Source organism: Oryctolagus cuniculus, chromosome 6 (assembly GCF_051225735.1).
Source record: "Oryctolagus cuniculus isolate XC-2025 breed Fujian yellow rabbit chromosome 6, ASM5122573v1, whole genome shotgun sequence".
Classification (NCBI taxonomy): domain Eukaryota; kingdom Metazoa; phylum Chordata; class Mammalia; order Lagomorpha; family Leporidae; genus Oryctolagus; species Oryctolagus cuniculus.
Window position 1 is genome coordinate 125174448 of NC_142872.1, and position 12645 is coordinate 125187092.

Below are 12645 nucleotides of genomic sequence, written 5' to 3' on the forward strand. Positions count from 1 at the left end.
ATCTGGCGCCCCGACCGGGACTAGAACCCGGTGTGCTGGCGTTGCAAGGTGGAGGATTAGCCTAGTGAGCCGCGGTGCCAGCTTCATTCTTTTTTAAAAGTTATTTCTAGGAATGTCACTGTGGTGTAGAAGGTTAACCCTCCACCTGCAGTGTTGGCATCCCATATGGGTGCCAGTCGGAGTCCCTGGAAAAGGAGCAGGAGATGGCCCAAATACTTGGGCCCCTGCACCCAGATAGGAGACCCAGAAGAAGCTCCTGTTTCCTGGGCTTCGGTCTGGCCCAGCTCCACTGTAGCGTTTATTTGGGTAGTGAAACCAGTGGATGAAAGATCTCTCACTCTTCCCTTCTCTCTGTATCTCTACCTTTTTTTTTTTTTTTTTTTTGACAGGCAGAGTGGACAGAGAGAGAGACAGAGAGAAAGGTCTTCCTTTTTCCATTGGTTCACCCCCCCAAGTGGCCGCTACGGCCTGCACATTGCTGCCAGCGTGCTGTGCTGATCCGAAGCCAGGAGCCAGGTGCTTCTCCTGGTCTCCCATGCGGGTGCAGGGCCCAGGCACTTGGGCCATACTCCACTGCACTCCCGGGCCACAGCGATAATTTTTGATAAAAGTTTTGCTGTTACCAGTAGACAGGTATTTACTTTATTTGTATGAGGAATACGTGCTTCTTTATGAGTCTGTTTCTAACATCTTTGCAATCTTGCTTCTTGGTATCTAGAATAGTCTGTGGATCCTGACCAATTACAGCATTGCTAAAGCAATTTACTGGGTCATAGCAAATATTTAAAAAATGTATGGCATAGAATAGAAACTCTCGAAGCATATTAGCATGTAGTGAAATAACATTTCTAGAAACTTGTGTATGTGCATGTTCCTGTTCATACTTGTGAAGTAGTATTTCTTACTGGGAGAAATTCCAACGACTTTGAATTTAACTGATTTGAAGCATACACATTTTTTTTAAAATTTTTTGGACAGGCAGAGTGGACAGTGAGAGAGAGAGACAGAGAGAAAGGTCTTCCTTTGCCATTGGTTTACCCTCCAATGGCCGCTGCGGCTGGCGCCCTACAGCCGGCGCACCGCGCTGATCCGATGGCAGGAGCCAGGTACTTCTCCTGGTCTCCCATGGGGTGCAGGGCCCAAGTACTTGGGCCATCCTCCACTGCACTCCCTGGCCACAGCAGAGAGCTGGCCTGGAAGAGGGGCAACCGGGACCGAATCCGGCGCCCTGACTGGGACTAGAACCCGGTGTGCTGGCGTTGCAAGGTGGAGGATTAGCCTAGTGAGCCGCGGTGCCGGCCTCACATTTTCTTTAAATTATTGATATATAAGCCAAGACTTTCTGTTACTGATAAAAATAAAATGATTTGCAATGTGAGCTTAGCAACAGTATTTGATGATAATTTTTTATTTAGAGAGAATTTAAGGCTGTTTATTTATCCATCTGTTCATGTTTTCCTCAGTTTTCAATGCATTTTGTCTCAGTATAAAATGAGAACACTTCTAAGTCAGATAGAATGTTCAGTTATGTACTCTGAGTTATATAGCCTTTGACTTTAATCAAAGACATTATTAACTGATTTGTGGGCTGCTTCTGCCTTTCCTCTAAAATGACCTTAAATGATATTATTCTTTAATTTTTTGGGGTATGTTTTAATTAACTTTTTTCTTATTAAAAAGTTACTGATTTTTTTTAAAATGTCTTGTTTGCTAGAGAGGTCAGAGATAAATTTGATGTTTGTTGTATTAGCTTCCTCTTGGAAGCTGTTGGATTTAATCTCTTCCATTTTCTTTCTTCTCCTTACTCCTTGACTCAGAATATGTGTATGTCTACAATGCAGTGCACACATACACATTTCAGTGGGAATACTTAGGATATAATTAAAATTTATTTACTTTGTTGGTCAGAAGTTGTAACTTAGTCAACTTCGATCTTCATCTCGCACAGGGAGGTAGCAAACATTTTCAGTAAATAGCCAGTTAATAAATATTTTAGGATTTTTAGCTCCACATTTCCTCCCTCCCTCCCTCCCTCCCTCCCTTTTCCCTCTCCCCTCCTTCCTCTCCCCTCTCCCCTCCTCTCTTCTCCTCTTCCCTCCCTCCACCCTTCTCTCCCTCAGAGTTACAGAGAGGTAGAGGCAGAGAGAGAGATTTTTCCATCCGCTGGTTCACTCCCCAGATGGCTATAACAGCTGTACTGGTCTCCCGTGCAGGTACAGGTGCCCAAGGACTTGGGACATCTTCCACTGCCTTCTCAGGGCACAGCAGAGAGCTGGATTGGGAGTGAAACAGCCGTTATCCGAACTGGTGCACATATAGGATGCCAGTGCTACAAACCAGGGCTTTAACCTTTTTTGCCCAGTGCCAGCCTCTGCATATTTTCAGATCCAGGTATTTTACTCTTTGTAGTGAGAAACCAGCCATAGGCATTTGATAGACTAATGAACATGGCTGTGTTCCAATAAAACTTTATGAAACCAGATGGCACAAGACTTGTTTGTCTAGTCCCTGATCAAATATAATGTCTGGTTCATAACAGGCATTTACTTGTTTACTCAGTTGTACAAAGTCAGACAATATTTTCCTCAGGCTTAGATAGACTCTATGACATTTGCAGTAAGAAGCTGTCTCAGACTTTCTGGTCTAACAGCCAATGTTTTTTAAAGTCATGGATCTTTGAAAGTCTGTTAGAAGAATCATAAACCTGCAAATGCAGATTCATAATTTGTGTCTGACTTTAGTGTATTCACATATTTTCTGGAGTCCAAACATAAGCCCCAACTTAAGCCTCTGAAAGAGGAAACTTGGTGTAAATGAGAAAGTGGAGGACTCTGGTATTTTGGTATATACATATGGAGTTATTATTAAATTAGTTAATTATTTAGATATTTTTCTTGTAGAAAATATTGACTGTGAAAGACAATATTGTTTGCATGTGTACATGTGCTTAAATGCTTTCGATCTTGGGCTTTTAGGGCTTAATATTTTGAAAAAATCCTGAAAGAAGTTTAATAGTGTCAAATGATTTAAGAATATTGTAATTGTTTGACTGTGGAAGAGCCTGAGCTGAGAAGTACAGTGTAACATTACAGAAGATAGTATACACGTTTCTTCTTTGCCTTAAGAGTACAAGAATTTAAAAGCTTTTCCTTTCTAGAACATCTAAAAGCAATAAAAACTCTGTGGTGAATGATAAAAAAATAATGCAGAACTTATTTATTTTTTTATGCTTTAACATTTTAGTGTTTTATAAAAACTTTCAACTGCACATAAAAATTGTACATATTTATGGGGTTCCATGAGATGTTTTGATACATGTATATATTGTATAATAGCCTATCAGGGAGAACATATCTTCTCAAACTTTATTTATGCTGAAAACATTTAAGATCCTTTATCCTTTTTAAAAAAGGAAATATACTTTATGCTACCATTATTTATAGTCACCCTACCTTGCAATAGAGCACAAGAGCTTTTTGAAATTTTTTTATTTATTTGAAGTTTTTTATTTATTTGAAATGGAGAGCAAAAGAGAGCAAGAGAATAAGAAAGAGGAGATCTTGCATCCATTGGTTACTCCCCAAATGCCTGCTACACCCACGTTTAGGTTAGGCCAAGCCAAAGCATAGGAGTCTAGAACTCCATCCACATTTTCAGTTGTGTGGCAGGGACCAAGTACCAACATCATCTGCTGCCTCCCAGGGCATGCATTAGTAAGAATCTGGAATTGGAACTTAAATCCAGACACTCTGATATGGAATGTGGTATCCCAGCAGCATCTATACTGCCATGCTGAATGCCAGGCCCTCAATCCATTTTTAAATACCGTCTGCTTCAAAATACCTAAATTTTTTTTATTATGACAAAGGTGATAATGAGCAGTTATTTAGTTCTAGTTATATTGAATTTCACACTTAACAGAAGGTGAATGAGAATTTTCTAGAACAGCTTGTGGAAGACTGTCTTTGCCCTTAAAGAACTTACTGTTTAGGATAGGAGACTTCTGTAAACTAATGCAAAGCCAGAGGAAGAGCAGCACTAATGAAACCATGATTACTATTTTTGGGGGAGTACTAAAGGAAGAAGTGGTTTTGATTGGTATGTATGACTCCTACAACATTCATGTAAAACAGAGGCATAACAGATGAAGAATTAAAGGATGAGAAATGACATAGCAGACAAATAATAGGCAAAAGTAAATTATAATCTAAATATAAACATATGAGCCAGTGGGGCCAGTGCTGTAATGTACTAGGCTAAGCATCCTGTGTGCCGGCATCCTGTATGCGCGCTGGTTTGGGTCCTGGCTGTTCCTCTTCTGATCCAGCTCTCTGTTTAGTGCTTAGGCCCCTGTACCTGGGAACAGGGAGAAGCTCCTGGCTCCTGGATTCTGATAGGCCCAGCTTTGTTGCGGCCATTTGGGGAGTGAACCCTTGGATGGAATACATTTTTGTCTCTCCCTCTCTCTGTAACTCCACCTCTCAAATGAATAAATAAAATCTTTAAAAAAAACTGTGAGCCAAGATAAAACTTAAGGCAAAAAGCACTTAATGGATATAAGTAATTGAGATACTAAATTTTAATTAAAAGTAGATTCCTCCAAAGAATATACAGTAACTTTTATGTACCTAACAACCTAGCCAAATAGGAAAAACAAGTCCCAAATTAGATCTTGCGTATTAGAATTACTTAGATTGTTTCAGTAGATACATGTGAATCTGCACTCAGCATGGAAGACAGTGCATGTTGTTTAGCGCACACATTGACAAACATTTGTTCAAAAAGGAAATTTGACAAATTTCAGTGAATCCTCATTTTTGATCAAAATGCAATTAAATTACAATTATTTATTGATATGTTTGAATTTATGTCCACCATTTTCTTTTGTTTTTCCTTTGTAAGCTCTGTTTATTTGTTCTTCTCCTCTTCTGTCTTTTTTTTTAAAGACTTAATTTATTTTAAGAGAGAGTTTAAGAGTTTATTTTAAGAGAGAGTTTATTTTAAAGAGAGTTACAGAGAGAGAGAGAGACAGAGATCTTCCATCTATTGGTTCACTCCCCAAATGACTGCAACAGCCAGGGCTGGGCTAGTCCAAAGCCAGAAGCATCTTCTGGGTCTCCTGCGTGGGTGGCAGGAGCCCAAGCATTTGGGCCATTCTCTGCTGTTTTCCCAGGTCATCAGCAGGGAAGCTGGATCAAAAGTGGAGCAGCCAGCATTTGGGTCGGGATGCTGGTGTTGCAGGTGTGGCTTTGCCTGCTATACCGCAATGCCAGTCCCTGTGGTTTAGTTTTCAGAGTCCTGAAGTAGCTATTTCATAATTTTCTCCAAGTTTTTGAGTTTAATGATTAAAAAAAAAAAAAAAAAGAGAACATTTCCATACACTGGTTCACTCTCCAAACATCTAAGGACTGGAAATGCATGCCAGATCTCCCATGTGGTAGTAGGAACCAAATTACTTGAACCATCATCTCCAGTGCCTGCGAGGGCTTGCATTAATAGGAAGATGGAGTCAGGAGCAGAAGCTTGATATTGAACCCAGGTGCTCTGATGGGGGATATGAGTGAGGGTCTTTAACTAGTGCCTTCATTGCTAGGCTAAATGCTTATACTGTTTTATTTTTAATATATAATTATACATATTTATGGTTTATAATATATTGATGCATATATACAGTATGAGATGAAATTAGAGTAATTAACATATCCATCGCCCCAAGCATTTATTATTTCTTTGTGGGGAGAACATTAAAAGATCCCCTCTTCTAGCTGCTTTGATGCACATTATTATTAATGATAGTCACCCTGCTATGTGATAGAACATCAGACCTTGTTCCTCTTATTGGGGTGGGATGCTTACTTTATTTTACCCAGAATCAGAACCTGCTAACATTTAGGATTTGGGTATGTGACCTTGTGGAGGCTCTTTTTTTTCTGTACACACACACACGTTTTCTTTTGTAACTTCCATTTTCTATTTGATGTTACGCCAGCAGCATTTTTCCAGGATGTTCATATTTTTTACAATGTTATTTTAATCACTAGCATGTATTCCATTATATATCTGTTCTATATTATATTTAGTGAACCCATTTTTATTTGATATTTAGCTTGTTTGCCATTTTCAGTTTTGTAAAATGCTTAGCAAACATAAGGGTAGGTAAATCTTGGCACATACCTGTGTTTATTTCCTTAGGAGAAAAATGTTATCAATCTACAGAATAGTAATTTATGCATTTGGATTTTCTATAAAATGATTTTTGTGAAATGATGATTTTGTGTCATCTTCACCAATACTTTAATTGATTTTCTTCTCCTTATTTAGTTGTGTAGAGCTTTTGTGGCCATCTTTAATACTGATAATATCTTCAATTCACAGCTGTTTTCTTTAGCTCATACAGTAGCTGCCTTGAAGTATTAGTTATCAAATCTGATGAATGCTTTTTAATTTGTGTTTTATTGGACCTCTATGCAAGCTTTGACAATAAAGCTTACTTATTATTCTTAGCCTTTTAAGAAAGTGTTTACTTTGAAACAATTTTAGCCTCCTAGGTAAGGCTAAGAGCATTTATCAAGAAATCGTTTTCCTGGGACTGGCATTGTGGTGTATTGTGTTAATTCACTGCTAGTCCCACCAGCATCCCGCATGGGTGTCGGTTCGAGTCCTGGCTGCTCCACTTCTGATCCAGTTCTGATCCATCTCCCTACTTTAAAGGGCCTGGGAAAGCAGGAGAACATGGCCCAAGTGCTGGGGCCGCTGTACCCACATGGGAGATCTGGATGAAGCTCCTGGTTTCATCTTGGCCATTTTGGCCATTTGGAGAGTAAACCAGTATATGGAAGATCTCTGTCTCCTTCTCACACTGTAACTCTGCCTTTCAACTAAGTAGTTTCTTCTTTTTAAAAAGGAAATTATTTTCCTTTTAACTGTTGGAGTATAAGTTTGCCTATATGATGTTTATTACCCTAGAATAAGTTGTACATCAAAAACTTAACTAAGTTACTTATAACCAAGTCATCAACCATTGAATTTCTGGTTTTGTGCAGCTTGAAGTGGTCCCAGTGACTGTTTTAGATGATGTCTTTTGTAATCAAAATTATTTGGTACATGCCTTTTAATTTAAGAATATCAGAGAAGTAAAATACAGTCTTTTCCCTCTAGAATTTATTAGTTCAACAGAGAAGATAAGTATGTAAGTGGTAGTAGTAGCACAAGCCCAAGAGCGGTGGTAGAGGCAGTTTGCTTTAATGCTAATGTCTAGAAAGGGAGACATTAGAGCAGAAGATGTAAGAGAGGGAACAGTTATACTGGATCTGTACAAAAGGGGAGAATGATAAAAAGTATTGTAAACAGAGGGAAGAACATGTACAAAGTCAGTGATGATCCATAGTATTTTCATCTGGTTTTCTGGGCATAGGTTGTGTTAAGGAGAATGGAGTCAGTGGGTGGGAAAGAAGAAGATACTAAGAATTTGTAGGGGCCAGTCCCATGGCATAGCGTGTAAAGTGGCCTGCAGTGCCAGCATCCCATATGGGTGCCAGTTCAAATCCCGGCTGCTCCACTGCCAATCCAGCTCTTTTGTATGGCCTGGGAAAGCAGCAGAAGATGGCCCAAGTGCTTGGGTTCTTTTATTCACTTTGGAGACCCAAAGGAAGTTCCTGGCTTCTGGCTTTGGATTGGCCCAACTTTGGCCGTTGCAGCTGTTTGGTTAGTGAACCAGTGGATGGAAAACCTCTCTCTGCTTCTGCCTCTGCCTCTCTCTAACTCTGCCTCTGAAATAAAGAAATATTTAAAAAAAGAAAAAGAATCTGTGGACAGGTTGGCTAGTAACAGGCTATTTTAGGACCATCTAATAGTACATCTTTCAGATTCTCATCCGTGACTCTATTTTCAGATGCCAGTAGAATAGACCTGGATTAATCTTAAATTATTTAAACAGACACACTCCCAGGAGTCTCCATATATGGAGTGAGAAGAGCTCTTTGATCTGTTTCATACTATTCTGTAGCTTGCTTAGCACCAAGTTATTATGAAGAATGATAGTGTGTCATTTATACCATAGATAAGTCCCTATTACTTTAGCATTGCATTTTTAAAAGATTATATAGTTTTCTGCAAAAGTAGGTGTTTTTTTTTTTGTTTTTTTTTTTTTTTTTTTTTTTTACAGGCAGAGTGGACAGTGAGAGAGAGAGACAGAGAGAAAGGTCTTCCTTTTGCCGTTGGTTCACCCTTCAATGGCCACTGCGGCCAGCACACCATGCTGATCCGAAGGCAGGAGCCAGGTGCTTCTCCTGGTCTCCCATGCAGGTGCAGGGCCCAAGCAATTGGGCCATCCTTCACTGCACTCCCTGGCCACAGCAGAGAGCTGGCCTGGAAGAGGGGCAACCGGGACAGAATCCGGCGCCCCAACCGGGACTAGAACCCGGTGTGCCGGCGCCGCAAGGCGGAGGATTAGCCTATTGAGCCGCGGCACCGGCCCAAAAGTAGTTTTTTTTTTAGATTCTTGATTCTTTCTTTGGTGAATTGGCTTATTTATCTCAAATTGTATGTCAGTTTTATAATGAGAAACTGAGTGGAAATACTAAAAAGAGGTGAAAGACTCATCATCAGTGTTAGGTTAAAATGCATTTATATACTACTTGACATATTTTATCCTTTGCTATCCTTCATTGTATTTTGAAGATAATAAAAACTCATGACCTCTTACATACTTTTTATGTGTTCTATATTGATGACAAGATTTTCTAAAATAGGAAAACCAAATTAATTATGATTACCTTTTAGAAACGTTTATTTTTACCATCTGGGTTGAGTAGTAGCAATATACATTATAAAGTTAAAATTTTGATTCATTAAGAATTATTTTAACATCTGAAGATTTGCTTTAAATCTAATATTTTATGTGGTTATTTTATAGCATATCTTAATTGGTGCTGTAGAAGCTGATAATAGTTTCCATATAGGAGAAAACCTTGAAACTAAATTGTATTACATTTCCTTCTTATTTGCATCCATTGGGAATGAATGAAGTGGGCTGGTTTTTGTACATGTTATGCTTGAATAGAGTTAAATAAGCTTTCTCTCAACAGTCTTCTGGGCAGGTGTTAGCAGTGTCAATTGCTGGCAGAAATTGATTCTGTTTTATCCAGTAAAGTTCTGATTTAGTGAATATAAGCATGTGGTTATTTCATGAAATAGTTAAATTTTAATTACTTTTTTTTTTTTTTTTTTTTGACAGGCAGAGTTAGACAGTGAGAGAGAGATAGAGAGAAAGGTCTTCCTTTGCCATTGGTTCACCCCCCAAAATGGCCGCTAGGGCTGGCATGCTGTGCTGATCCGAAGCCAGGAGCCAGGTGCTTCCTCCTGGTCTCCCATACGGGTGCAGGGCCCAAGCACTTGGGCCATCCTCCACTGCCCTCCCGGGCCACTGCAGAGAGCTGGACTGGAAGAGGGGCAACCAGGACAGAATCTGGCGCCCCAACCGGGACTAGAACCTGGGGTGCTGGCGCCGCAGGCGGAGGATTAGCCAAGTGAGCCATGGCGCCGGTCGTAATTATCTTTTTTTTTAAATAGTGGACATGTATTAGAGTAATGTGAAGTTTCTTTTTTTTAAATTGTAATTTTAAAACTTTAATTTATATAAAGGAACAAATTTCATGTATTTCATATTATTACAGTTTTAAGAACATAGTGTTACTTCCCACGCTACTCTCTTTCTCTCCTTCCCACCCTCCCTTCCTTTCTTATTTTTCTTTAATTTTTACAATGACAAACTTTCAGTTTTCTTTATAATAACAAGCTTAACTCTCAAATAATTTAACAAGTAATAAGTAGAAAAGTCAGTATTCCTTAGGAGTATAGATAAGGGATATAAACAATATATTAATATTCTGTTTATTAGTTACCACAAATAGGGAAAACATATTTGTCTTTTAGGGACTGGTCATCAACTGTTGACTGGATAAAGAAATTGTGGTATATGTGCACAGCAGAATACATTCAGCCATAAAAAAGAATGAAATACTGCCTTTCACAACAAAATGAATGCAATTGAAGACTATTAGACTTACTGAAAAAAATTGTCCTTTAAATGCTGTTTATGTTTAATTTGTTTTGTGCTTTCAGTTAAATTCCCCAGTGAAATACCTATATACACACTTACAATGTGAGAAATGTTAGAGATTGTAGAGTATTCCAGAGTAGCATGAAATTAAAAGAAAATTTTGGAGATTATAAACAAGCTATGGAAAAGAAGGATGTACACTGATTACTTTTATTGTTTTGTTTACTTGTTGATTTCCCTGTGTTGGCACTCTAGTTTTATTTAGTCTCCTATACATTTGTTTGTCTTTTCTGTAGCTTCATTGTGTACTTTTTTTGAGCTTTCTTGAACTCTCTCTATATTTTCTTTCATTTTTCTCTTCTATTTCTCAGTATTGTTAATAAGTGAACATAGTTTAGATGGACATGTTTCTCTTATCCTTCCTCTCTTAGACATAACTTTTGAATATATATGTATATATAAATATACATATATTCATATATATGTAAACTATGTCCACTTACTAACAATACTAATATACATATGAATATTAATATATATGAATATATATGTATATATGATAAAATTTTGGCTAAGGTTGGAAGAGATGATGGTTCAAAAAGAAGCTTAAAGAAACTTTTTTATTTATTTATTTTTTGACAGAGTGGACAGTGAGAGAAAGAGAGACAGAGAGAAAGGTCTTCCTTTGCCATTGGTTCACCCTCCAATGGCTGCTGTGGCTGGCACGCTGTGGCCGGTGCACCGTGCTGATCCGAAGCCAGGAGCCAGGTGCTTCTCCTGGTCTCCCATGAGGGTGCAGGGCCCAAGGACTTGGGCTATCCTCCACTGTCCTCCCGGGCCACAGCAGAGAGCTGGACTGGAAGAAGGGCAACCGGGACAGAATCCGGTGCCCCGACCAGGACTAGAACCCTGGGGTGCCAGCTCCACAGGCAGAGGATTAGCCTATTGAGCCATGGCGCCGGCCAGAAACTTTTCTTCTAATATATTGTTTAATCTGCTTATAGTAATTTTTCTTTCTCTGGGAAAATGTTTTTGAAATAGAAATCAGATAGACCATTTATAGGAGACGCATTGAATTAGATTTAATGTTATGTTACTGATAAGATTCAGTTTCTGTGGTTTCTCTTAGAACACTTATACTTCATTTTAGAACTTCTTGGTTATGCTTTTTGTTGGGCTGGATTTGCTACTGATTGTGTCACTTCGGCAAGCTTCTTAATCTGTATGAACCTTAATTTCCTTTGTAGAATAAGCTATAAGATACCCACCTTTCACATACATTCAATTCAGTAATATTTTAAGAAGTAATTTATTTGTTGATGGACTGCTTGCTAATTGAATCATTTTTTCCTATTTTATAGGTTATGTGCAGAGTCTGATTAGACGAGTTGTAAATAATGTAAACATTGTTATAAATAATCTCATTTTAAAATATGTTGAAGATGATATTGTTCTTTCAGTCAATATTACTTCAGCAGAATGCTATACAGTAGGTGAATTATGGGATCGCGCATTTATGGATATTTCTGGTAAGTAAATGTTAAGTGTATTTTTTCATAATTGAAACAGTTGCCTTGATTCTTTTTTTTTTTTTTTTTTTTGACTGGCAGAGTGGACAGTGAGAGAGAGAGAGACAGGGAGAAACAGGGAGAAAGGTCTTCCTTTATCGTTGGTTCACCCTCCAATGGCCGCTGCGGCCAGTGCACCACGCTGTTCTGAAGCCAGGAGCCAGGTGCTTCTCCTGGTCTCCCATGCGGGTGCAGGGCCCAAGGACTTGCATCATCCTCTACTGTCCTCCCGGGCCACAGCAAAGAGCTGGCCTGGAAGAGGGGCAACCAGGACAGAATCCGGTGCCCCAACCGGGACTAGAACCCGGTGTGCCAACGCCGTAGGCGGAGGATTAGCCTATTGAGCAGCAGCACTGGCCGCCTTGATTCTTAACCTTTTTTGGGGCCAAGTGGCTCCTTGATAAATCTGATGAAAGCTGGTATAAAAATTCTCAAGTGTAAAATTGGGTGTATAAGTACAGAAGATTAATAGACTACTAGGTTAAGGAACTTTAGACTCATTTTTGAAAGGTCTGAATATTCTTTCATATTTGTTTCAAATGTGATGTGTAATATGAAGGTACTTCAGTAAGTTTGTGGAAATGGAAATAAAAGGTAAGTTTAGAGGAGGATATTTAGCTTAGTAATAAAGACACCAATTAAAACATCCATCCATATCCATGGAGCCGATGCTATGGTGCAGTGGGTTAAGCCACAGCCTGCAGTGCTTGCATCTTAAATGAGCCCCACAGGAAGCTCCTGGCTTCTGCCTGGACCAGCCCTGGTTGTAGTGGCCATTTGGAGAGTGAACTAGTGATCAGAAGATTGCTTCCCCCATCCCCCTACCCCTGTAACTCTGCTTTTCAAATAAATGAATAAAAGCTTAAAAAAAAATCAGTGCCCAACATCTGAGTGCTTGGGTTCAAGTTCCAGCCGTGGCTTCTGATTCCAGCTTCCTACCAGTTCATATCCTGGGAGGCAGTGGTGATCATTCAAGTAACTGCCACCCACATGGAAAGAGAGCTGGACTGAGTTCCT

At 39.2% G+C, this 12645-nt stretch overlaps 1 protein-coding gene across 17 annotated transcripts in view; it reads left to right on the top strand.

Annotated features, from left to right (window-relative positions):
* VPS13B (vacuolar protein sorting 13 homolog B) overlaps positions 1 to 12645 on the top strand; it is a 779033-nt gene that overhangs the window by 43265 nt on the left and 723123 nt on the right. For all 17 annotated transcript variants that reach the window (XM_089336373.1, XM_089336374.1, XM_051844658.3 and 14 more), the window contains exon 5: positions 11422 to 11589. In XM_089336373.1, coding sequence (XP_089192499.1) covers positions 11422 to 11589 — 168 coding nt within the window. The remainder of the gene's footprint in view (positions 1 to 11421; positions 11590 to 12645) is intronic.